Source organism: Rhagoletis pomonella, unplaced genomic scaffold, assembly GCF_013731165.1.
Source record: "Rhagoletis pomonella isolate Grant_MI unplaced genomic scaffold, Rhpom_1.0 Rhpom_scaffold_00007, whole genome shotgun sequence".
Classification (NCBI taxonomy): domain Eukaryota; kingdom Metazoa; phylum Arthropoda; class Insecta; order Diptera; family Tephritidae; genus Rhagoletis; species Rhagoletis pomonella.
In genome coordinates, this window is record NW_023458561.1 from 47,621,392 (window position 1) to 47,649,027 (window position 27,636).

At 34.8% G+C, this 27,636-nt stretch overlaps 1 protein-coding gene across 1 annotated transcript in view; it reads left to right on the top strand.

Moving 5' to 3' along the window:
* Positions 1–1,228: 1,228 nt before the first annotated feature.
* The window catches only part of LOC118742949 (probable nuclear hormone receptor HR3), a gene marked incomplete in the record, with an annotated part of 60,039 nt that continues 33,631 nt past the window's right edge, over positions 1,229–27,636 (top strand). The window contains 1 exon segment of the mRNA XM_036475381.1: positions 1,229–1,792. Coding sequence (XP_036331274.1) covers positions 1,666–1,792 — 127 coding nt within the window.

Consider the following 27,636-nt stretch of genomic DNA (forward strand, 5'->3'; position numbering starts at 1 on the left):
GTTTCAAGCTAAAAATATTAAAAATTACAAAAAAAAGTACCACAAAATATTACAAATTTATATACACCCATACATACTTACATATATGCACTTATAGTACATACATATGTTATAAGAGGTAAAGAGAACGCATTTTTGTACAGTTATAAAAATAAAAGAATTGTTATAAAAAAAAATTTTTGCAAAACGTTTCAAACCCATTAAAATTAGACGCAACCTCTTTGAAATTAAAGCGCAAGCGTAGAAATAGTGGTTTTTCTAAAGAATTTGCTAAAATATGTGCATTAAAAACACATAACCTAAAAATTAAAAAAATAATAATAATAATTTAATTTCACAACTTTAATACGCGCCACAATTTAAAGCAAATAAACAGCAACAATTTTGTTTAATTTAGAAGAAATAACACAACACAACTCCGAAGTGCAATGGCCCCCCTGGCAAAAAATTATTATTAAAAATAAATAAATATTAAAAATATAAAAAATATTTAAAATAAAAAATACTTTAATTATAATAAAATTATAAACTTATAAAATTATAACTTAGTGAATACAAAAACATTTTGTATAAAAAATCACACAAAAGTTAAACAATTATAATTACGACTGCAACAAATTGTTAAATATTTGCAAGTCAAAATAGTGCAACTTAAAAAATAGTAAAACAAAATTTTTTAAATCTAATAACAAGTTTTTTACGCACCCACATACAAATTTAAAAAATATTTTGTACCACAAAAATATATAGGTTTTTTTAATTTTAAAGAAAATAAACAAAATTTGTTTCGCAATGTGTGCGTCAACTATGCCTGCAGTAGTGCGTAGACGCGGACGAAAGCTTATGAAACACGAATTTTGTGCAAATGCTAAAATTTCACACGGCGCGAATGTTTCAAATAATTAAACAATTAACGACTGAGTTAAATAGTTAATAAAACAATTCCCACAAACAAGCAAGCAAGCAAGCAAACAACAACAAAAAACAAAAAAGTGAAAACACAAAAAACGAAACGCTTGCAAAAAAGGGAAGTTACAAAAAGCAAAAAAGGCAGCAAACGAGCGCGCGCAAGTCGTCAGCAACCACAACAATAAGTAACAACAATAAAAGTCTAAATAAAAATAAAAACACACAAAACACACTTTCAAAGAAAATTAAATAATTCAAAATACTAAAATTGCATTCAAAAGCAAGAAAAAAAAAACAAAAACTTTTAAACGCCGAAGAAAATACGAAATTCGAAAGCAAAACCAATAAAACAACATAAAATTTCACACAAACACATACAAGCATACATACATACATACGTACAGGCGTCACTTACTTTGTCTGTGTGTGCGCATAAGTCAGCTGGTTAGCAAACAAAACAACAAAAAAAACAAAAACAGTAAAGCTTTTCTCACATAACCACATAACTGCAACTACAACAACAAACAACAATAACGAGCAGCAGCCAAGTAGCAAACCTATAAAAGTTACAGTTTCGTAATAATAATAATAAAACATATATAAAACAACAACAACAACAACAACAAATAAACACTGCCAACAAATACGTACACAGCCACACTAGCGAGCATAAACAAACATCAATAAATATCTTTAAAAAAAAAAAAAGTGCAACCATTAACAACAACAACAACAACCACCAAAACAACAACTATAATGTATACGCAACGTATGTTTGACATGTGGAGCAGTGTTACATGCAAGCTGGAAGCACACGCGAACAATTTAGGGCAAAGCAACGTACAATCGCCGGGACACAACAACTCTAGTGGATCAATAAAAGGTAAAGAAGTGTGTACATAGATAAGTACATACCCGTATGTAAGTATGTATGTATGTATTTTTCTATACGAATACACACTCGTTTATAGACTACCATTAAGAAGGAAAACTAGTATGCAAATACTAGCAAACAGGATTACAATATGCAGAGAGAGGGTTGCCAAAGCGTTGGGGAGTAAAAAGTGTGGGAGGGGGCAGCAGCTAATTTCAACGGGTGGCGGCAGCGGTGTGATGGGTTGTCGTGGGTAGCGTGCCAAATTGCAATTGGCAGCAGAGGTAAGCTGTGTCTAAATGTGTGTAGGGGCATGCACCTGCGCCTACGGATTTGGTTTGTGGAAGTAACTTGAAAGCCACATTTAACAAAATGGCTGCAAAGGGCGGAAATTTCCGTTTTCTTTTTTTTGATAGTATTTTTTTTTCGTGAAAAGTAATGTAAACAAAATAAACTCAAATCGTTTATGAAAATTAATGAAAAATAAAAATAAACCATTTATAAAATAAAGAATAAAGTACGTAAAAATGAAAAAAGTAATTTTTAGTAAAAAACACAACCGATTTCAAAGCTTAAACAGTAAACGGAACTAAACCAAGTCAGTATGGGTCCATCTTTGAGGTGGCACTTTTTCGATAAAAATTTTATCGAAAACGGTTGAGGCGGTCCAACGTAAACATATTTATGTACATTAAAATAATATTCCCACGAGTTTAAAAACTCGTTTTTTGAAGTTGATTAAAAAGTCCTAAAGAAGTGTAAGTTTGTGCGGGACCGAACCCTGTGTACGTATTAGTTATTTAGTTCTGAAAGAAGCAGGGTGCCACCGTAAAAAAAACTTCAAACTTACACTTTCTTTATTAAAATTTAACGGACTACAAAACTGCATACCAACATTTTTTCTGAATAAAAAATTTTAAATTTTTATGAAACTTTCTCGAATTTTTCTAATTTTTTTATAAAGTTCGAAATTCAGACTTACAGCTATATTTTAATAAAAAAATATTCATTGAATAAAAAAAAACAAAAAAACTTGTTAAAATGTCGCGTCCCTATTTATTTTTCCACCATCGCAAGTGTATCTCCTGTAGACTGGCGGAGGAAAGACCCGCTAAGAAATTCCGACTTGCAGTTTCGATCTGCATTGCTGAGATGGTAAGAGCCTTTGACAAATCTCGTCAGGAATTTAAAATTTTCGTCTATATGCGCTTCGTCGTGCTTTTCGACGTCACTTCCTTCTCTCGATACAAATAAAAAAACGTTAAAAGATTCTTCTTGCATATATGTATATCAATCAGTGGCGTTTATTTAGGGGAAATTACAAATTTTTTCATTGCCACTCGAAAAAATCATAACTTATGAAGTTTTCAAGTCGAATGTTCATATTAGAGGCAATGGAAGTTGGCATCAAATGCAACATATCTGTGAAGTTTCAAGAGTGTGCCACCAAATTAAAAAAAAATAAAAATATATGCGAAATATCTGGCGCAGGTATTTAGTAATTTTTGAAATTTTACGATTTTTAGTGTGCCACCAAATGAAAAAAACAACATTGAGTAAAATATGGCTTAGTTGAGAAACTAAAATTTAATTTTTAAAATTTTTATTGGCACACTCGAAATTCGTTCTAAAATTGTTATATACATGAAGAAAGTAATATATATGCGCATAAGAGATGCTGTGTAAAAATCTTCCACGCCAATATTTAAATTCTTTAAATTATACGACTTTTAAATTAAGGCGTACGAGCAAACGTATTAGATGACTACCGACGTATGTACAGTGCTACAGGGTGTATACGTTACATGAGTATTTGCGGGTATATGAGCAAAAGTGATTATTCTATTTTTTTTTTTGATGCAGAAATGCATCAAGATGCTCTAGGAATATTTCTGTATCAAAAAAATAAATTTTAATGTCGCTTAAGTTATTTTGGCGGTTAGGGCTCGATATTTACAAAATGTATCAGTTTCGAATTTATTCACAACCGTCTGCAACTTCAGAGAGGAGTGATCTACCGAAAGGTTTGTCGACGTAAACATGCTTCCTTTTGCATATACCATGTTGCCTCTCCTATATTTGTCATAAACACAGTCTTGACGACATTTTTTCAACATTTGTGCAGAGAATTTTAGCATGTGATTCTACCTACTCTTGCGTTCTAATCGTGGTCAGGTTCAGTCTTCTTCTGTATTTCGCACGCCATCTTTCACTGCGCTCCATTTTACGGTTCATGCCGATATAGACGAGCATTTCTTCTACTTCTATTACTCCGTTTTTAGTATCCTTATTTATACTCTTCTGTCTTATGTTTCTCTAGTATTTCCCCTTCTGTCGCTGTGTCTGTGGATGAATTATTTTTTGGCGCAGCTACGAAGGTAAAAGATACTCAGTGCTTTTAGGTGGATCGGAACTCTCTGGGGTTGATATATCGGTGGTTACCTCATTTAAGTTAACCAGCCGTGACTTCAAACTGGAGGCCGAAAAACAATACTGCTCCTTAGAAAAGCTCTGGCGCTGCTTATAACGTTTTAGGAGCTACATAGAGCAGAGTGCCCACTTTTCGTTACATGCGACCCTAGTAGTAGGCTGAGCCCAGACCTGCAGAACAAAAAAAATTAATTAAGTACTGGAAGTGATGATATAAAATTATAGCAAAATAGGTTCAATAATTTTAATTAAGTGGCTTGGTGGTTAGAGGTGCGTACTGCAGCACCTGGATTCGATCCATGGTCCGAGCAGCATCTAACTTAGGAAAAGTCTTTTAGAACAGCGATCGCCCCAAGTGTATTTCTGCCATGAAAAAGCTTCTCATAGAATCCATTTGCCGTTCGGAGACGGCGTAAAATTGTACTCTCCTCCAGTGGCGTAACAACATCAAGACGCAAACCACAAATTAGAGGAGAAGCTCGGCCAAACACATGGCAAATGTGTAAGCGCCGAAACATCATTATTATCAAACTAAATTAGACTAAATTAAATTTAATTAAGTTAAAAATAAAATAAATAAATAATATGCATTTAATTCAAATTAATGAAAATAGAAAAAATTTGAAGGTTAAATTTAATTAATCTAATTGTAAATTGCAAATTTTTAAATTCAAAAATCATTTAAACGAACGATAATATAAAAAAGTATGAAAAAGCAAAATAAATTTAAACAAAAAAAAATTATTATTATGTTAAAGAAAAACTTCTCACACCTTTGAGGTCTTATTTAACTTTCGAAATTACTTTTCACTTAATCTTTTTCACCTTTTCATTAGCAAAATTGAGCGCGAAAGTAAATGAAAGTAAAAGTGCTTATTTTTATTTATATGTACATATGTACGTGCATAAATATGTATATGTATGTATGTATATTGTTGTAAGGTATTTTTATACCTCATTTATATAAAAAACACATAAACACTTAATAAGTCAAAACTTACAAGCAAGTCATTCGGTGAGTCAGTCACGCAGGAAGTTAGTCAGTCAGTCAGTCAGTCAGTCAGTCAGTCTGCGAATCAGTTAGCCATTGGAAGCAAAAGTCAACAACGATAGCGAAATAATAATTACATCGTCGATGATGTTGCCAAAAAAATGAGAAAAGGAAGGAGACACAAAAGAGTAAGGCAGCAGACAGTAAGTCAGTTCGCAATCACTGCTGGCGGTGATACAGATACCCAACGCATTACAAACAGACTAGCATATCACGAATGTGTTTATGTGTATGTTTATATATACATACCATACTTGTACATATGCACATACATATGTCTGTTTTATATTGCATTTTGCTCTAGGAAAGCTTTTGCTACTTTCTTATTGACAACGTACATATATATGTATATATATATGTATATACTGACATATTAAAAATACCAGAAGACTATAGTCTTACTTACATATAAACGCTGCTATCGCCGCATAATAAGAGTGAAAGTCGTCGCTGCCGCATGTTGTTGTTTTTATTTTATTTTATTTTGATTATTCATTGCTCACTGTTGTTGCCATTTGGTTTGGCTGCTGCTGTTTTATATTTTTAGTAGTACTGTGCGTCTGCTCTTTTGAAGGGAAATCCATGAAATCGTAAATGGCATTACGACACAACTTTGCTATCTTCCTCTGCAACTGCGTCACCAGTACCCGCCCCGTGGGCGCATCGAGCAACAAACACTTTCTACGGCCCTATCTTCATTCGTTCGTCTGCCCTTTCATCCATGAGCCGCATTGGGATTGTGGTCGGGTTGTGTTGGTCGCATTGCATATTCGTGCACATGCTAGTTATACACATACATATATATGTGTGTATGTAAGTATAAAAGCATGCAAGTATGAAGTAATATCATCAGATGACTAAGTAAACTAAAAAAAAAAACATACATATATATATATGTATATTGTATGTAACCTGCCAACACACTGCGGCAATGGTGCACTGGTTCATCGGCTCACTGACTTACTTACTCCTCTAAGTCAAACAACCGACCGACTGACTGACTGGCTAACTGAATGAGCGTCTTACTTACAAATATATATTCAAACATATATATGTACTTACGAGTATATATGTATGTATGTATTTACATATTATTTGCGAGCAAAAAATGTGCATAAGTCAATATTTGTAGTGTACATATGGGTATGTGTTCATAAACACATGCATATTATGTTTATACATACATACTACATGTGCATTTGCTGCATTTATGAATATAGTATGTATGTATGTATGTATGTAAGCACTGATTTGGCGAGTTAGCCAAGTGGTTGACTAACTGATGCTCGAGTTGTATGTTTTTTATGAATGCTTAGCGAATTCGTCTGTTGAATAACTTGTTTATTACTTCATAACTCGATATATGTATATGTATGTATGTACATAAATATGTACACACGTCGTATCTATGAGATTATGTTTAGATAAGAATTCATTGAACAAAAAATGAGCATATGGAAAGAGTCTTTTAATCAAATAAAATCCAGATTGGCTTGCTTCACCATCGTTACAGAGGTCTAAACAGGTGCTTTGATATTTATAGGTAAATTAGGGCGGGTCAATTTGTATGGGAGATTTTCCCGACTGGGTCTAAAATTAATTTGGAATTTGACAAATTGCGAAAATAGCTTTCTTGGAATTTTGATGGAATTTATGCACTTATTTTTTTCTTAAAACTTCCACCAGAGGGCGCTACAGTGAAAATTTTCCCCTTTTCTTCGAAACCTATTTTTGAAAATTGGCAAACTCCAAATTTATTTTAGACCCATGCTTTCTTCGCCAAATTTGCTTAGTATTACACGTAGAATCTTCCTATGCTATACGCGTGTAAGTGAAAAGAATGACCCGCCCACCACCAAAAAAAGTCTATTCCGCTAAAATATTTCGGAAATTTATTACAACAAGTAATTTCTAAGCACAACCGATTTCAATTCTTAGGAGTAACGTTAATTTTTTCATGATCCATTGCTGGGATCTAAGCCAAATTAGTATGGGACCACCTGTGATTCAAAAAAACAATTATCGAAATCGGTATGCAGGAACATACATAAAAAAAAAAATATTCCGATGAATTGATAACCTTCTCCTTTTTTGAAGTCGGTCAAAAATTACTTCATTTTGATTCCGTTGATAAAAATTTTGAACATTTGTATGCAGACCTTTTAAGCTCATATTCTTCTTTCTATCATCTGAGGCGATTTTATGGAAAAAATATTCAAGAATTATTTTATTTATAAAAAAAAAATTGATTTTTGGACCTATGTGTTTTCAAATCAGGCCAGCTCACGTAAATCTGAATATTTTTCAGAAATATTTTGGCGAAAGTCTTAAAATTTCTATGAAAAACCAAGGACGAAAAATAAAAATCATTTTTCAATTCTTTACCAGTAAAAATTAAAAATAAGGATTAACACCTACTTATTATTTGTTCGCTAAAAAAAATTATTATTATGTAAATACTTGATTTTAATTTTTTCGATAAAAAATAAAGATTATTTTATGATTTCTATTTGTTCTCCCAAAGATAATAATTATTGAGTTTTATATTTTCAGTTGGTAAAAATGATTACACCGTCCGACAAAATTAAACTTTTTGTTACAACCATGAAAAAATCGATCATTTTCGGAAAGAAGAGACAAAAAGTACCCGTATTATGCCGCTTTTGTGGATCAAGTCATTTACGGTTTCGATGGGGAAAACAACCCCTATGCTGAATAGGTCAATAGAATATTGACCTGTGATTTTTTTAACTTTATGCCGATTACGAATGTGAAGTCAGTATTCAGAATGGCGGATACAATATGGATGGACTTCTAAAAAATTGTCAGATTTTTATGAAATTTGAGTGGCTGATTACAAAACTGAAATGAGTTTTCAAAAATTCAAAATGGCTGCCCCAAAGTGACTGATCGACCTTTATTGGATCCGCGATTTTGTATTTTTGTCAACTGATTTCAGTTTTGTAGGCAGCCACTCTAAGAAATTTGAATGTCCAATTCCATACAAATTTGATAATTGAAAAAAATTGTATCCGCCATTTTGATTTTCCAGTAACTGACTTCAGATTCGTAATCACCAACACCAGAAACTCTTAGCGTATCTAAGTCGAACGAAAGTTTAAAAAATCACAAGGTAATACACTTTTGACCGATTCAGGATAGGGGTTGTTAAGGGTTGTTTTTCCCCTTAGAGACCGTAAATGACTTGATCTAGGAAAACGGCAAAATACGGTTATTTTGCTTTTGTCTCTACTGATTTGAATTATTTAAAAATTATAGCATTAGATATTCTGTGGTTGTTTTGGGCGCATTTTATTCCCTGCAATTTTCTTTTTCTGCGTTAAGCTAAGAGGTCTATCGGATGTAGTTCTGCAACAACCAGGGCTGCGTTTTCGGATACTGTACTAAATGCACAACATATACATGCCGATACTATATAAATGGACTTAGTTTCCAGCAGCGCATTTGCCCAAATTTGCGCACTATAGAGTGTCACCTCAAGTCTGGCTAAAAGTCTTGTTAGAGCCCCACATGTTTTTATTGCTTTTTCGCAAACTTATTCCAGGTGTTCCTTCAAATAAGGATTCCAAAACTTGTGAATTCATATACGTTTTTCGAAAAATAGAGAACATTTCTGAACACAGAAAATAATCTAAAATAGTACTAACTCAACTTGTAAATCTGGCAACCACCGTTTTCCCCAGCAAAATTGTTTAAACTAACTTTAATAGCAGTGTTATATAAGAAAACAAACATTCAATAAGCTTTTACTTTTCGGCATTTTTAATGGTTTGTTAACTGTGCAAAACATTTTTTTTTTTTTTTTCGCCTCATTTAAATTCCGCCAACAGTTGCGTCAATGGTTTTAACATTTCACATTTATGTTTCATGTATTTTTTAACTTTTTTTTTGAATGGTAATTAAGTATGTGTGCGTACATCCATCATATGCAGACAGCGGTAAATACAAATACATTGATAAACAAATAGTGCTTCTATTATTTAGTAATTTTGGCTAAAATTACAAAACACCAATATAACCATTTAAGTGGAAAGAAAGTGAAAATAAGATGAAAAGCGAAAGTGAAATAACATTAACTTTGACGTTGTAACTTCCCCAAATACATATAAATAAATAAACAAAAAAATTTAAGTATTTATTACCAAATTTCCGTTTTGCTTGAATAGCAATTGCATGATAGCTGGTAGGTACTAGAGTCGATGATGCCAGACTATAGAAAAAGTATAACAAAATATGATGACTCGTAAATAATTAATTACAGATTTGTACGTGCCTAAGTGGGCATTTTACGAATTGTGTGTAGTGAAGAAATCAAATAAATTTCAATATTGAAAATTTAAAATTAAATTTTTATACATACGTACATACTTACATACATATGTATATGAAGACGAATTCGAAGAAGATTGCGATGAAAATGTAGTTGAATATGAAGGTGAAGATGAAAATGGAGATAAAAATATAGATGAAGATGATGATGTTGATGAGGAACAAGACGAAGATGTAGGTTAAGGTGAATATGGAGACGAAGGTTTAGATAGAGATAAAGATGAAGATGAAGATTATATATATTAGAAAATGTATTGGAAATTTCTAACTTTCTGAAATTTTTTCTATGAAGTTTCAACTCTTTTGCGATCTCTAGGGACAAGTACCTCTGCAGAAGAACTTTTAGTCGAAGGAAAGGTCTCAACTTAAAGTTTCTAGAGCGGTTCTTAAATGGATTTCGGCATAATTTTTTTGTTCAAGTAAAAGCAACTTCGAGAGAGTAGGAACTGTGAATATCAGATAGTATTCTTCAGTGGGCATTCTTCAAAAAAAAAGTAGCATGACACAGGGTTTTTTGTTTTCTGATAATAATACCACGATGGTTGAAAAGATGTGATGGTCTCGCCACCATTTAAAATTCAAAGTCCCCAGAACGGAAGGTACATATGAACATAAGGACTTTTTTGATTGATGAGAGAGCGAATGCGAGTATATATGAACGCGGCACTGAACCTGAAGGTACCTCACTGGAATTTTAGCAGAGATGCTGGTAATTTTCTAGTGTGGCAATAAACGACTTGCTAGAGGAGCTGGAAAAACAGGCTACCAGTTTATTGCCGCTGTGGTTGGCATTGCACTTTTAGTTAGGGGAAATTTCTGTAGTTTGAACAAGATTTTAGTGAAATTTTACACGAGTGGGTTATAGTTTGGCGGAAGGTTTGAAGCAGGGATCTTCCTTAAATCTAGGCTTCTACATCACTATAATGTTTTTCAGCCCAATTTAGCTGCCATTCTTCCACAAATCGCAAATTTAAAAAAATCGTCAAAGAAGAAAGTCGAAATATTAAGCCTACGAATTGTTTCACTTCACCAGTAAGATTGGGATTTTTAAAAATCAGCATATAATTTAATTTAATTGTTGGTGTAAATTATAATAACATAGTTCGTAATACATGCATACATAATTTCAGCGAAGATAATAACCACTTGACTTTCGAAATGCTCGCCAGCAAAAAATAAAAATAAAAAAAATTTTGCTGATAGCCCGAGCACAAACGAAAACACTCAAAAATTGCAAAAAAAAAAGAAACAATTTAAGGCAAAAGAGAAAGAAGTGAGTATGCATGAAATGAGAAAGCAACTCGTACGCATACCGCTAATCCAGTAATTAGACACTTCAGAAGCCATTATTGCATTAACATTTCGCAAATGTTGAGAAAGCAACAAAAATTAAAAACAAAAAAAAACTAGCCAATAATGGCCAAAAATAATTTTGTTATTTCGGTAAGTCTAATAACGGTTATTATGCTGTAATATTTGTGTATATATGTATGTACATGCACATGTACGTGGACGTAAATGTATTATGTAAAACTTTGTATTCTAGTAGTCGCTCATTAAAAGGTTAACCACTTCTTTGCGCATTGTTTAGGATGATGGAACGGGAAAACGAAAGTACCGCTATAGGACAAGGGGCGGAGCGGCATTGTTACTTTCATTGTGCTCCGTAGAATGGTGAGAGAAGAAAACCGAAAAAATAGGTGCATATGTATGTGTATATGAATAAATGTTAATGATTAGAAGCAAAGCAACTGTATTTAGTTAGTGGCAATAACCTCTGCGTAATCGACACTAACACTAGTCAAAAGGGGAATACGCACGCGGCGCACACACACGCATTCCCAGCCCAGCGCAGCCAACACAAAAGCAATATCCACCTCCAACAAATCTGCATACATACATACATGCGTAACTATGTACATCTGAATATTTATGTACATAGATATGTATGTACATTAGACTGTATCAGAAAAAAAAAGCTCGCCGTACAACCCAGAGTCTAAAGTATTTTTTTCAAAGCAATTTCAAAAACCCAAAAAAAAATTTTGGTCGAACGTAGGGGTCGCCTTTTGTCATTTTTCGTCATTTATTCGGCATTTACAGGCCTATCTTAAAATATGATGTGTCGATGTTTTTTGTTAAAAGTTTATTGAGCTCAAGTACCTCGTTCGAGCGCTTATTCACCAGATATCAGTTCTTATAACCCTAAAGTACCACCCTTATGTCGTTAAATTAAAGCTCTTCAAAAATCATTAAACTTTTGTTAAGGAAATTTTTAGATTATTTCAGTAGAACTATTTTTAAATCGTTTTTAAAATTGCCTTTTAAAAATGCTTTGGGATCAGAGGTGTACAGCAAACTTTTTTAACCGACTTCCAAAAAAGGAGGAGGTTATCAGTTCGTCGGAATCTTTTTTTTTTTTTTTATGTATGTTACCGCATAACTTTGGACCACGTCAACCGATTTCGATAATTCTTTTTGCATCGGAAAGGTAGTGTCTCAGAGGTGGTCCCGTACTAATCTGGTTAAGATCCGATCAGTGGATCATGAGATATATATATATATTTTTTTTTATATGAGAGTTGAAGTCGGTTTTTTTTTGCTACAAATTACTTGTTTACTTCTAAAGTGGTGCGGTCTAATATACACACCTACATATGTAGCTTAGGTGTGTAACACTGCAGTTCCTAAGCAACGCTTAAACTTTGACGTTTCCATGAAATTTCTTATATGTATGTATGTTTTTTTACGGACGTTGGGATAGCGCACTATCCATCAAATGGCCTGTAAGAAACTCCGATGAAGCCGCCTCCCCGGGACAGCTTTCGCATTTCATTAGTATGTACATATGTATGTGTGTATGTGTGCCCTACGCACAACCACACATATAATTATGGCTGTCGTTGATTTCTTTCCGAATTTTTGGGCATTATTATTATTGGCGTTCTTGCGTTGTTGTTATTGCTAGCTTCTTCGCCTTTCTTCTTCCATTCCGCTTTTTCTTATCGCATTTTGAGTCAGAAACACTAAAATTAACAACAATAGAAAAAGCTGTCAACGAGAATGCACGTACATATGCCCTGCATTCACGAGCTAAAAGCAGCAGCAGGAGCTAACCTCTTGTGACCGCTCAACAACGTCGCCCTCATCTACACACCACATCGCTTCTCATTCCACTTCGCTTACGCAACTCGGCAAGACCGCTCGCTCGTCCGCTTTCTTTTCTATGCGTGTGCTTTGCAGAAAAGTTTCAGACGCTGAAACGCGCTTGCACACGCAATCGTCCGCACCGCTCTCTCGCCACATACATAAAAACATATCTACTAGGGATGTTAATTTTTCAGCTTTTTCCAGTACCGGGATTTTCGGAAAGTCGTCCCGGGATTTAGATATTCATTACTTTTCAACAACTTAAATCGAAAAATTGCTTCTATATTGTTTGAGAAGCTCTCCTACCATAAAATAAATAATAAATATGTACATAAATGGGTTTGAAACCTACTTTTTCTCGCTGACGTAAGGATTTATTTTAAAGGACTTTGTAATTTCGAAGATATGATTAATTCCAAAAATTATTAAAAAAAATTTAGTGCAATGTAGAATGAAAATATGGGTACCAAATGCAAGAGAAAATTTCTTTAGAATTAAAAGAAATTAAAATTTTTAGATTCACAAGGACGAATAGGTAATTTTTAAGCTGATAAAGTTAGAAGGGCGAAATTCGAGGATGCTATCGAGTTTACATAAGTCCTTAACATATAATTTTTTCAAAAACAAATATTGCAAAATTTCAAGGATAAAATTTGGAAAGGACATTTTCAATACTGACCAGTCCTTCTGCACCAAAAACTAGAACCTGTTTAAATGCTACATGATTTGCTCTATAATTTGATACCCATACTTATTTTCTAAGCACATTTTTATGAATTTTTTAAATCATTTTTGAATTACCAACGTCAGAGTGAGAAACTAAAAACGCAATTTTACTATATTTGGCCCATAAAAAAAGAAATATAGCCAATACTGTTCGAGAAAAGGTGTTTCTATTATTGCAATCAGTGCAAGAATCCCGGGATTTTTGGGACCTTAAAAAGGCCGGGTCCCGGGATTAGCATTCCTAATATGTACATACACCCATACGTAATGTTGCTAAGCTTTGTGGTGCGTGTGCAAGTGTGAGTAAAAAGAAAGCCCAAAAATTATCCATAAATATATTTTTAGAGAAAATTTCTCCAAACTCTTTTGTTGTTGTTGCTGCTGCTTCTGACGCTTGGTAAAGCGAAATGCGTTGACGACGCTGGTCTGTCGGTGGATATAAATCGTTATCATGCACCTATACGCACGCACACCTACATATGCACGTATATATGTACAAATGTATGTATGTGTATAAACTTAAACAACAAAAAAAAACCCAAACAAATTGTTTAAACAAAAGTTCGAAAAAATACAATAAAATTACTTCGTATGCAACGAAAAAATGCTAGCAAAAGCAATGACCATTGTGACAACAACGCACAATTCGTCAGCGTTAAATACATACATACATACAATGTTCATAAAAACTGTTGATGAAGCGTGTGCTGTAATTGGGGGAGCAAAGTGAGAAGCATTTCATCAGTGCGAAGTGAAATGAAATGCTCTCGCTTGCTGCCGAGACTGAAGAAAAAAGTTTCGGTTCCCGGATGATCATGGGAGGAGAGTGATAGAATGGGATAGGGTTTTTGGGAGAGCATATCTATATATGACGGTGGGTCAAAAATAGAGCAGTATATAGTAAAATTTAAATACATTTGTGGAAACGGGTATTAAAATTAAGTGAAAAAATGTAATCAAAGAAAATATCTTGTTTCCAATTAAAGTATTTTTTTTTAGTACCCTGGCTCTGTATGTAAATTTTTGTCAGAATACTCGATACTCCCTAGTCCGTATACTGCAAAAGAGGCTTTCTGGTGTAGTTTTTTTAGCCCTTTTGAATCGAATTGGTCGGAGTTTCAAAACCTAGCGCTTCCCTCAGAAAAGGAAACTTCAATCGCGATCTCCCAAAACCTGCCGAAAGTCACATACGACAATCTCTTATCCAGGCGACGATATGTATATTAAATTTCAACTAAATCGGTTCATAAGTATACATTTTCCGTACTAAGTTTGTACTTAATGGGTCCATAAATATAAATATCCTTACGGATCAATCTCGACTCCAGCGCCGCCTCTCCGGAATTTTTTTTCGCAAAATTATTTCTTATCATAAATTTTAACCAAATCGGTCAGACTTTCTAAATATCTCGACTCCAGAGCCAGTCTACCGAATCTAACTGAACACACAAACCTTTTTGGGCAATGGACGAATATTTAGGAACACATAGGGCTGGTTTCTCAAACGCAACTTAACTTATTTTAGCCAACTTTTTAGACTTAGTCAAGAATAAGGTGTGTAAAAAGTAGGCTAACTTTTGTCTTAAGTCCGAAAAATGGCTAAACTAAGTTAAGCTGAGTTGGAGAAATCAGCCCATAGCGGTCGAATAAGCAGACAGATATACATATTTTATTATACATATAGTCGTTTAAAGAGATTTGACTCATAGTAAGCTCCGGGCATAAAACATTATCTATTTATGCCAAAATATCGATATTAGACGATGTACCGCAATAGAAAAGCATAGTTGCAATACCGCCGATCAAGACTAGCATATATTTTTACTCTCTCCTGTAAAATCTCGGTGGCTTTACATTCGCGGTTTTGCATTATCGTGATACGCTGTTTTTTACTTTAAACCACGATATATATATGTGTATGTATATAGATTTTGTATGTATACAAATTTTGATGATACAATAGTATCAACTAAAGTGCTTTTTTAAAAAAACATCATTATGAATTCCAACGCACTATTCTTGCCCACTGTGCTAATGAGTTTGTTGTGCTTTGTGAGGAAGAGCCGGGGAGAGGAGAGCGGGCTCCAGCCGAAATATACCCAAAAGCATTCTTAAATGCGTGCAGCCATTGACCGTACCCAAACTCTCACAAATATACATACTTACTGATATAAGTACCAGTGTTGCCACTATGTTTTTTTATTTTTTGCCATAATTCCAAAAAAAAAACTTACCAAATTCAACAAAAAATTGCCAAAGTTATTTCGACTGCTGAGTGGAAGATCGACCTATCTCGGCAGCCAGTTCGAAAACGCCCTATCTCAAAAAACTTTTCAGAAACGTCCTATTTCAGAATTTGGTTGAAGAACGCCCTATTTCAGAATTCGTTTCAAAAACGCCCTATCTCAGCTGCCGATTCAAAATCGCCCTATATCAGCATCAATACATTTTGAAGTGAGATAGGGCATTTTTGAATCGAATTCTGAAATAAGGCATTCTTCAACCACATTCTGAGATAGAGTGTTTTGCAATAAAATTCTTAAATTAGGTGTTCTTGAAAACTTTTTTGAGATAGGGCGTTTTCGAACTGGCTACCGAGATAGGTCGATCTTCCACTCAGCAGTCGATTTATTTTACACAACTAAATACATATGGTATACAAAAATATATGTATGTATTTAAGGAAACAGAATCTCTAACACATATCGTTAGGTCAGATATTGTAATGTAAGAACTTACACCTTTTTAACTTTATAATAAGGCGTATCTTTCGGATAAACCTAGGACTTTGTAGTAACTAAACTTTTGCCAAGTTATGGCCGAAGTTCCGGCCAATTCATACCAAACAGTGATCGAAATTGTTCTCAAAACATCAACGCTTTTAGGCTTGCAGGAATTCCCAACATTTTCCTAAGGTGCACACCTATGGGGTGGATAGCTTCATGTCATGGGCGGGGATAAAGGGGATTGATTGTTGATTGGCGACTTTCGGGGAGGGTCAAGTGGATTTGGTATTCATTAGTGACTTTCATGTGAAGGATCAATTAACTCAATTCGAAAAAGTTAGCAAACTGAAGAATAAATTCAAGTTACCAAATTCGAAAAAGACACAATAAAATTACCAATTTTGGTGAAAAATTACCAAAATGGCAACGCTGATAAGTGCTTATGTGATATGTAATTACATACATACATATGTACATTTAAAAAAATTATGTACACAATTGTGGGCTGATAAGCCCACACGCGCACACACATCCATACACGCACCAAATTTACCCGCTGCGTGCTTTCACGCGAGTGCGTAAATTTCTCACTCTCACCGCGTCTATCAGCGCGTACGTATGTACATATATATGAGTTTGCGTTTGCTTGCTCCCACAGAAAAAGCAGACGTAATACAAAATAAAGCCAAGAAATATACTACACAACAAAACTACCGATACGACAATCATCGAACCACCACAGGCAAGCGAGCAAACGGGCGAACGCTTTTTTAGAGCATACAGTGGAAGCAGTGTGAGGGCACAATCGCGCCAGCAGCAAGGGGGCGTGTGGTATACGCGCAAGACAACGCAATCGTCAACGTCAACATAGCAAAAGTCTAAAATCGACAAAAATTTAATTTCGGCGGTCATTCACCCTAGCAGGCGAGCGCGCGCTTACATACATATGTATGTACGCGATACGCTGCATGTTAAGGCGCGCGAGCTTGTGTGTGTGTGTGACTATATAAATTTGACTTAACTGTAGGTGACGACGCTAGCGCTGGCCGCGCTCCGCGGTATAAGCGCCTAGAAGTCGACAGCCAGCAGGCAGCTACATACATTCATACATATGTAGATAGTCCAGCTGTGCTATAGTCGCCGCTATGAATGCGTGTTCTTTTGATATTTTTCGTAGGCTTCGTCTTTTATGTCCACGAATTTCACAGTTATATGCTGCGGCGCTGACGCTGACTGAACGTCGAAATGCGCGGCGTTAATCGAACAGCTGGGTAATGCACAGCTTTTTATATTGATTGGCTATATGCGTTGGCCGCACGATTGGGCGTTTTATAGAAGAGAAATGCGTAGAAGACCACTTTGAAGACATGGAGAAAGAACATTTACTGCGCGTTGGATAGTTCGTTTGCGGGTGACGCGCTGCTGCCGCTGTCACAACAGTCTTCAATAACTCAAAAAAAAAACTAAAAGTATCTTGTAGATTTACATAAATTACGGCCCAGCGGATTTTAGTGGGAGGGCGCAAAAGTAAAAATAGGGTAAAAAAAGCAGCGCGTGAACATGTTCTAAGCTTTCTTGCTCATTTCACTCAATTCAAAGCTGCCCATCCACACAATAGTTGCCCGCACTTATTTGCAATTGGCAACTACGGTAATTTTGCCTACCTGCGCAAGCTCACACCCAAGCGCCGCGTACATACAACTCCAGCTTAGCTGCGCGCTTGTGGTTAGGTAAGGTTGACGCATGAACATAGTTGTGAAATTTTGGTCGGATGACGTTGTACACGCAATAATCAAAAGCGAACGGGTGTAAATGCCCTCTGGGCGACTAATCAGCGGATCATGTATTACATCAGCGGTCACAAGCGGTATTGATGAGCGAGAAGTGCGCGCGCGCGCCCCCCCTCTAACGCGCTTAATGGCATTGTTCCCTTATTTTAAGCGCCTCTTTGCGGTTTCTTCATAGGCATATAATTCTTCTTTTTAGTTCTTAACTTGATTACTTGCACAAAGGTTGGGGCTTAGAAAATTGTATAGTTGGATTAGGTGTTGGGAGAAATTAATAAGCATTGATGGGCTCAAATGAAAGAAGAAAAAAAAACGGCCATTAGGATGGTTGGAAGTCGAGAAGGCTTGTGGGCAAACATGCGCATATTATGTACATACATACGTACGTATATTTCAGCGAACAAGTGAATTTGCATATGCACACATGTACGTGGAAATATACTCGCACTCATCGTATCGCATGTACAAATATTGAAAATATTTATTTTTATTTCACTTTTGCAGTATGAGTAATTTGCTTAAAGTTCATTGTACTCATCGACCAGTGGAAATAGTTGTTTCAATATATTCCATTTGTTTGTAACTATATGTATGTATGCACATACACACATCAAAATACATACATATTTATGTAGGTATTGACGACACACGTCGTTGTATACTTAGGCATGTAATTTCTAACAGTTTTTATTGATTTATGGCTGATTTATTTGAAAGCTGTGCTTAAGCATTACTAATCATACAGTGATTTTTGATTAAATGTATACACTTTTTTATACATACATACGCACGTTAACACATCCCTGCAGAAAAGAGTTATCGATTGATAAAAAATTATATAACTTATGGTTAGCTACAAAAAGCTAACTTGAAACTCTTTAAAAAAATTTATATTGAAATATTCTCATTTTACATTCAATACACTTTTTTTCTGCACTTCACAAATACTTTTACGAATTTAGGAAAATAAAGGGAAAATCGAAATCATATTATCATTTTGAAGTTGCATATGTCTCACGGAGTTCGTATATGGGACCATCCACAGCAGAATATGTAAACAAATATGAAATGTAATAAAATATAGTAAATAAATAAACAAACAAAAAAAATTCTTATTGATATTTTATGGGCAAAAGTACTTAGTTACAACTTAGTTGACATCTAATACAGAGGTAACCACCCCTGACTATTTCGTGGCCATCGCCATAGGAATATGTACAGTTAGCTTTCCGCGAAGAAACTATGCAGATGGTCACTATTAGTTGCTTCCTAATCAACTTCAAGTTAGCTTATAGTTAGATACATTTCCTGCAGGGATACAATCAATGGATTGTTGCTCAAAGGTTTTGCTCTACGCGTAACTGCAGTTGTTGTTGTTATTGTCGTTGTTCTTTGCGCGGTCAGTGTAGAGATCAAATATTATTTATCCACGATCGTTGGTCAATGCCCTCCTGGCTAAATTTGTATCGTTGAATTCTGATTGGTTGTGTTTCCTTTTGTTTCCTAAAATATTCTAAATATGTAGCTGCGTCTTCTATGTTTTTGTGAAAATGGTATCGAATTCTAGAAAATCTAAATTTTTCGATCAGAAAACTCTGTTTCTCTTCAGGAGACTTTCAGTAATAATACCAAATTTTTTATTTTACCATTTTTTAAAACTTGCGTTTTTATGGGTCTCCAGTTGCATTTTTGGGATTTTTAGGGGTCCTAAGAACAGTAGTCAATATTAATTATTACGTGTTATTATTGAACGTTGCCTGAAGAGAAACAAAATTTTCTGTCCGCAAAATATTGATTTTCAAGAATTTTGTACCATTTCTACGAAAATTTTTTTTTTTCAATTTTAAATACATGCAAAACTTTGAGCGCTTTGAGCGACCTCTAAATATACTTCGATTTCAAAAAAAACAACAGGGTTAAAATTTTTTCGGTATAGAGCAATACTAGGACGAGAGAGCATTAAAATTCCGACTTGGGTTTTTTTTTAACCCTGATATTGTACATACATACATCGTCTATTGCCCAATGTAACCTGCAAACATTTTAGGATCATGTGGACTTTTGTTATTATTTTTAACCGACTTCCAAAAAAGGAGGAGGTTATCAGTTCGTCGGAATATTTTTTTTTTTTTTTTTTTTTATGTATGTTACCGCATAACTTTGGACCACGTCAACCGATTTCGATAATTCTTTTTTGCATTTTGCATCGGAAAGGTAGTGTCTCAGAGGTGGTCCCATACTAATCTGGTTAAGATCCGATCAGCGGATCATGAGATATATATATATATATTTTTTTTTATATGGGAGTTGAAGTCGGTTTTTTTTTCTAATAATTACTAGTTTATGAATTCTTAATGAATGGTCGCGGATTTATTTAATAATAATAATAATATTTTTGCGCTTACACTTTTGCTAAGTGTTTGGTCGATCTTTTTCCAATTTGCGATGTGCGTCTGATACAGAAATTGAGAGCAATGTTGCTGTGGCCGGAAAATAAAATTTACCAAAAATCGTTAAAAAATTTAGCAAATCTCATAAAAATTAAGCAACTTATTTAATCTTTTTTTTCTTTTCTTACCAAGCTTGTGAAATTGGTTATGGAAATAAAAAAATAGCATTTTAGTAAGTAAAGGCAACCTAAGACTCAGTTTTGTCGTCGAAAGTAAGGATTTTATAGTCTAATAGTTGCTTAATTTGAAAACTATTACCTACACATTCTTTGAGGCTTTCAACATATACTCCTATAATAGTTCGCTGCCCTTTCGCTTTTTTTTTTGAATGCAAGCATAAAACGAGTTTGGTTATCCATAAAGTGCATGTTGGTCTTGTCACGCAAATGATGGCACCTAAAGTTCTAGATCGCCTCCGAACTGCAAATAGTTTTTATGAGAAGCGAAGAAAAAACCTCCCCAGAAACGTTTCAAATCGGGATGATATATTGGGTCATATGAAAAGTCTCTGCGGATTTCTATCAGTATGTGGTGTTGATGCCATTATTATTTCGAGGTACTTGGTGCTTTGCGTCAGTCGGAGGCCCGCCACATCCAGCTTAGGCTTAGACCGATTCGCATTGATCATTGCGATTGTTATTTTCTCGATCATACTGAGCCCCACTGCGGCTGTCCAAAAATGTACAGTGACTCAAATAAGTGACAACGAGTGAATTTTTTTTTGTTAAATATTCGCAATGTTTTTAGCTAATTTTTGTTTGTTATTTTTCTATAAAAAATATCGTCTAAGCTTTAACCAAAACTATATAAGTCACAGTTTCAAACTTTAAACAAACTGTAAAAATATTCAATAAATTTTCATCAAAATCTTTTTAAACCCCAAAGATTCAGATAAAGATTCAGATTTAAAGGTTGAACTTTTGTTGAAAATTCGTTGAATTTTCCTAATTTTTGCATACACTTTTTGAACCTTTTATTTATATGATTTTTGTTAAAGCTTGGACAATACTTTTATAAAAAAATAACAAAAAAAATTTTACTCGAAAAACATTATGAATATTTAAAAAAAACAGCACTGGTCACTTGTTTGAGGAACAGCATAGGAGCGGGAATAATACGCCGCCTTGCAGCTTACCACAATTCGAAATTATCGGCATTCCGTCTAAAATAGCTTGACTTGAGACATTTTTGATGGCCCCCCTATTTCAAGCCAGCCGCTCGAAAAGTATATCGTCGATGTTTTTGCAAAACCGCTCATCGACCAATTGCAAAACCGCCTATCTTGCGGCACTCAAATTTTACAGAGGAACGAAAAACGGCTTTTCTTTGAAGGCATTGCCTTGATTGGGGGTATTTTCTGTAGCTACTATTTTATAAATCTGTTGTTTTGATAACGATTTTACGATTTTTAAGCATAAATCTCGATGCCTATAGTTCAGGGTTACCAAATCTCATTTTTGCAACAACGGTGATTTAGGCTGAGTTGCAAAAAAATCGACGATATTCATATCCATAAGTGTGTATAATTTGCTTTACATTGGCCTATTTTTTCCTTTATCTCTTAAATAAATATATATGTCCATACTATCTACAAATCATCGAATGCATATACTTTCAATTTCACGTACATAGTTAAGCAGCCTCTAATGAAGAAAATTAACTTATAAGCGTAAAATATAAACATCTGTGCCATCCGCACGTCAATGCATATGTATGTATCTATATAGACAAGTGCGAAAATTCGAAAAGTGCAAAACATCTTAGTTGTTACAAAATTGTGCACGCAATGCAATGCAAAAAGAAAAAAACAGAGGGTCTAAGACATATTTGTACATCAACATGCAAATCTATGCGCATTAAAACACAACTTGAAAAACCCAACAATTTGCCGGCTGCACATATTTTGTCTTCATTCTTTATCTATGTACATATGTATGTATGTATATTCCATGCATTTTTTATTTTATTAATTTTTGAATGGGCTTGTGTGCCCATACTATATCCGCAACGAACCGCCTCGAATATTTCTGGCAACAATCTATCATCTATCTAACATTTAGTAAAAGAAAAAACAAAATAAACATAAAAACATACATGTGTACAAGCATAAAACGCATAAAAAACGCATTGCAAGATATACATACATATGTACGCTTGTTTGTAGGCATGTATGTATATGCATAACTATAGTTATATGCATACTTATGTATACATACATATGTGCATATGCAATTGCGAGCACGCAAAATAATTGAGCACACTGGCAAATGCCTGCACACATTTAAAGTGCTCATACGCCCGGGTGGCCATACAAGCGACCAACGAATGCTACGCACCTTCTACTATGTATTTAGTTGTTGCAGTAAATACTATTCGTATAAGGGACGTTCTATGTCAAACGAACCAAAGCTCTGTCCAAAATTCTATGGGATAGAAATTAACGTAAAGCATGTCAAAAGAGTCGTGAATTTATATTGCATCAAATAAAACGTGGCAGAATTGAAAATTACCTTAAAGAGTAGTTACAAAATCTCATAAAAGCTAAAGTTCTTATGTTGGGAATTTCTTCAAAGTCCTGAGTTTTAATAAACACTGCAACTAATTAATTTATGTAGTAGATGTTTTTATTCTATTATGTCTTGGTGAGCTATCTTCCGACCTTTGTATAAAGCTAAATTTCGAATGAAAATGAATTATATATCGTTACTTTAATATGGCAAGGCCCCATCTAAAATTTTTATTTCTTTATTTACGAATGTGAATAATTTTATGCTATGGTAGATATTTTTAAAATTCCAGTATGTGCTTAGTGAATTACCCTGCAAAAATCGTTGGACCATGTAGTCTATTTGTGGTAAATTGGAGTACTTACAAAAGTGTTCCTCTGTCATGCTGTAGCGGGCCAACTCGTGTCTCTGCGCCAGCTTATTGTTTGTTATCCGATCACTGCTCGTGTTTTAACGAAACGTGATTGAAGTTGAGCATTTGAAAGCACATTTGCATGTCTGGCTGTAGCTGAACGTGTAGAGATGCTCGCTGTTAGTTCTTAGCTCCCAGCATGTTCGGGTTCGAATACCGTCAGAGGCAACATGTAATTTTTAATTGTTTTTCTTGGTTTTTATTAATTTCGAAAAAGCATTTGAGAAGTGAAGAACAAAAGCGTGTACAAACGAAAAAATATAACAACAATGCCATTGTTAATATGTTGGAGTAGTTTTGTGCTACTCTGATGTAATGCAGGGATGGAGTATATGGTCCTGCCCTAGGACATCGCAATGTTAATTGGACCATATTTTTTATATGAATTGTGGTTAATTTTGGAGTACTCTTTGGTCCTTAGGGAGTACTCTTTACACGCATGCATGGAGTAGTCGCGATTTTTGCAGGGTATCGGCAGACATTTGTACAATATTGGATTTGAAAAGAAACTCAATTCGGGCTTTTCTGTATTAAGGTAACGATATGTATATACTACTGAAATATATATTTGGAATTCTTAGAGCATGTCGTGGGATTACCTTACTAAAACTGTGGGTAATTGAGGGATTTTCTCCGGATTTCGTAGGTAATTTAACACAGAACGTCGGACATCGCTTGAAGTTCACGTAGGCATTTTTAGGAGTTGAATATTTAAATTTTGAGCGTTTGGTATGACTTTTCTATATTCTAAGAGAAAATACTCGATTCATGGCATTTCACGTAGACAATCGAGGAAATTGCTTTAATAGGGCCTTTGGTACTTTTTTTTAACCTGAACCTGTATGGTTATCGCGCCTTAAGGGATTAATACATACACCATTATAAAAACAGATACCAAGTGATAAATTTAGTTTATCACGAGGATGATTTTAATGTCCTGGCTGAGTGGAATTTCCACGCAACCGCTCACGGAAAAGGAGCCTGCAATGGCATATGAGCTGTTTTAAAGACGCGTACACCCGAAAATGCTATTTTGAATGCCGAAAGTTTACTTAATTATACAAAGGGCATATTAAAATTACAAGATTTTCCTACTATACCAGACAACAGCAAGAAAGAGCTAAGCGTTCACTTTCTAAAAGTTTTCTCTAGTGCCTTCTGTTACCAAAATTCAATTAGCACTCTCATTTATAGTTACATCAGAGGAAAGGCTTTTCCTAGATAAAAGGCTTTAACAAATCACACTAATTCATAGTAACTACACAGTTCACTAAAAAGCTTTTTGAGAAAAATGTAAAATCGCCCCGTATTTATGGGTCGCTAATTCCGAATTTGTTTACCGTTTGTTTTCTTGAAGTTGGTTCTTGTTTGCGAAAGTTGCATATTTTTTTATTTTTTTATCCGCCAGTCTTATCTCTGATTCGTGATCAGCGACCCTAAAACATTAGAATCCGTCTTTATCTAATGACTGTCAACTTTTTTAACAAATTGTATGACAAATTTATTTACGCATTTACGGAAATGGCGTCTTCTAGGGGTCGCAGCATTTACGTAATACTAAATTTTCAATTCTGGCACGTTTTATTTGATGCTTTATAAATTCACCAATCTTTTGACGTGTTTTACGTGAATTTCTCTCCGATGAAATTTCGGACAGAGCTTTCGTCCGTTTGACATGGAACGTTCCATATTTATTCTTTAAAAGAAACCTCTTTTATTTGAATTTATATTCCATTTGAGGATGCATATATTTAGCTTGTGTATTTACATACTCGTATGTATTTATTGAATGATAGAGCATTTCTGAGTTAAGATTCAGAGAATTTAGCAAGTAAAATCTACTAGCTATGGTTAGCCTTATCTCGGATATAGTTTTCATGTCAGACTGTATCATAAGTGAAAACATATACAAACGTCATATCTATACTGCGGATTTTTATCCAGAAATTAGAGCCTAGAAATATGTACCACATAACTATAAGCAAAGTTTATAAATTTGTATACATTTCCATTTTTTGAAATTGATCAGGTGAGACGAAAAACCGACGTAGTTTCCCATTATCTGTCATTCTGCATCAAAAACTAAATTTTGAAATTGTGGACTTGGCACCTTTTCAGCTTTAGGTGGCGATATGTGTTAATGCCAAATATCGAAAAATGGTCAAACTGAACATAGAGAAAACTAAATTTCCACCTAAATCAAGCTCCTATCAGGACATGAATGTTGCAAGAAGTCCCTATATCGGACGCGTGTCCCTAGAACAATTATTTCCTCCAAATATAATTAGAGTTATGCTGAGCTCGAAAAAAAAACCCCGAGAAGTAATACGAGGCGCGGCTATTAAAAAACGACGCTAGTACTAACTATATTTTTGTGACAAGCGGGCATGCATTCGGCTAATTTGTACCGATTTCGAGATTGCAGGGGAGGTTTCACGATCTAGATCGCTTCCCCAAGTCTAATCTCAGATCCCTTTCTAGCACGTTCGTCCGATTCCTCATTACCCGGGGCACCAATATATCCCAGGACCCAGTAAAGATTGATTAGTATGGTGCTGTAGAGCTTGTAGGGATCTTCAGCATTTCTTGACGCATATCGACTGAGTGGTTACCAACCCTAAAGCTTTGATGGCAGCTTAACTGTCAACAACAAAGGCAAGTTCAGAAGGAGCTAGTGCTTACCAGCTTTTCCGCCATGTCGATTGCATATATGCATATCCCAGCCGTCAAAATACTGCAATTATCTGGGAGTCTGTAGGACTCTGTGAGAGATAGCTCCTGAGGAAAACGATGCCAGATCCTGTTCCAATGTCCATTTTGCAGTCGTCCGTGAAAATGGGTATTGGCACATCGTTGAGAACAATATTGACCTACCAGTCACTTCTGTCGGGAAAATTGATAACGAAGTTTTGATCGCCGCCTAGAGCGTTAAGTAAACCGCCCCTGTTGTGCATAGGAATACATCTTTTGCAGGTAGTGTAGATAGGATTTGGTGTCAAACGCCTCCCGGCATACCAGCGCTATAGGGGAGAGTTAGTCTAACAACCGCCATATAAATACAGTATATTATCTACTGTCGTGGACCCCAATCTTTTCGAAACCTAGCTTTACCTAGCTACCTGTTTGAAAAGTCAAATTGAAATTAATTATTCCCAATCTATTTAGAATATTACTGAGGCGTTTTAAAGGGGTTGCTACCCGTTTAAAAATTAAATGCAATTAATTTAAATGAATTACTACGATATGGGCATCAATCGAAATGCTTTTGAAAAAAGAATTAAGTTTTAACATAAACGTAAGAGTGTTGCCACCTGTTTGAAAAATTAAATGCAACTTGAGTTGAGGGAATTAGATAATTGAAACATGTATCACAATATGGGTATCAGACGAAAGGGGTTTAATAAGGTTCTAGTTGGAAAATATTTTGAAGAGGGTTGCCATCTGTTTTAAAAGTCGAATTTAATTTAATTATACTCAACAAGTTAAAGTGTCAAACGTAAGAGTGTTTAGAAATGCAGAGTTTTTTGAGGTATTTGAAGAGGGTTGCCACCTCTTTTAAAATTAAATTCAAATACAATTATATTATAAGTTATAGAATGGAGCCTATACATATGTTAGTGTTTGCCGAGCTTCTCCTCCATTTTTTGGCGTGCACCTTGATGTTGTCACACAAAGGGCAGAGACCTACAGTTTCACGCCAACTCCTAACGGCGATTGTATTTTTATGAGAAAACAGTTTCATGGCAGAAATACATTCCGAGGTTTGCAATTGCCTGCCGAGGGGCGACCGCTATTAAGAAAAAGTCTTGTTTCCTATATTTTCTTTTGCGAAGTTGCTTTGACCAGGCTTTGAATCCAGGCTGTGCGGAGTGGAAGCGCGCATTGCCAACCACTAAGTATGTTGAGTTTTATTGAAATAAATTACACGCAGAAATTTCATACACTCAGCGAAGCGGGCGAGGGCGATCTAGTAGAATATAAAGAAACTTTCTTTTCAAAAATACTTCTTCGAAGTGAAACTAAATTTTTATGGAAATTATTTTCTCTGAAAAAATATTTTCTTGCCTCTCCTGTAGTTATGATAATTTTGAGTTGTGACTCTTTTCGTAGAGTCTAAGATGAATATAAATTTGCCGTATTTTCCTTCCAATTTCTACTTCTTGGTATTCTTTATAATCTAACGACGTCGTCGCATTGTAGTTGTTGTTTTATGGCAACGGCAAATAGTAATTTCTAAAACGCAACGCATCTGCGTATCTTATCT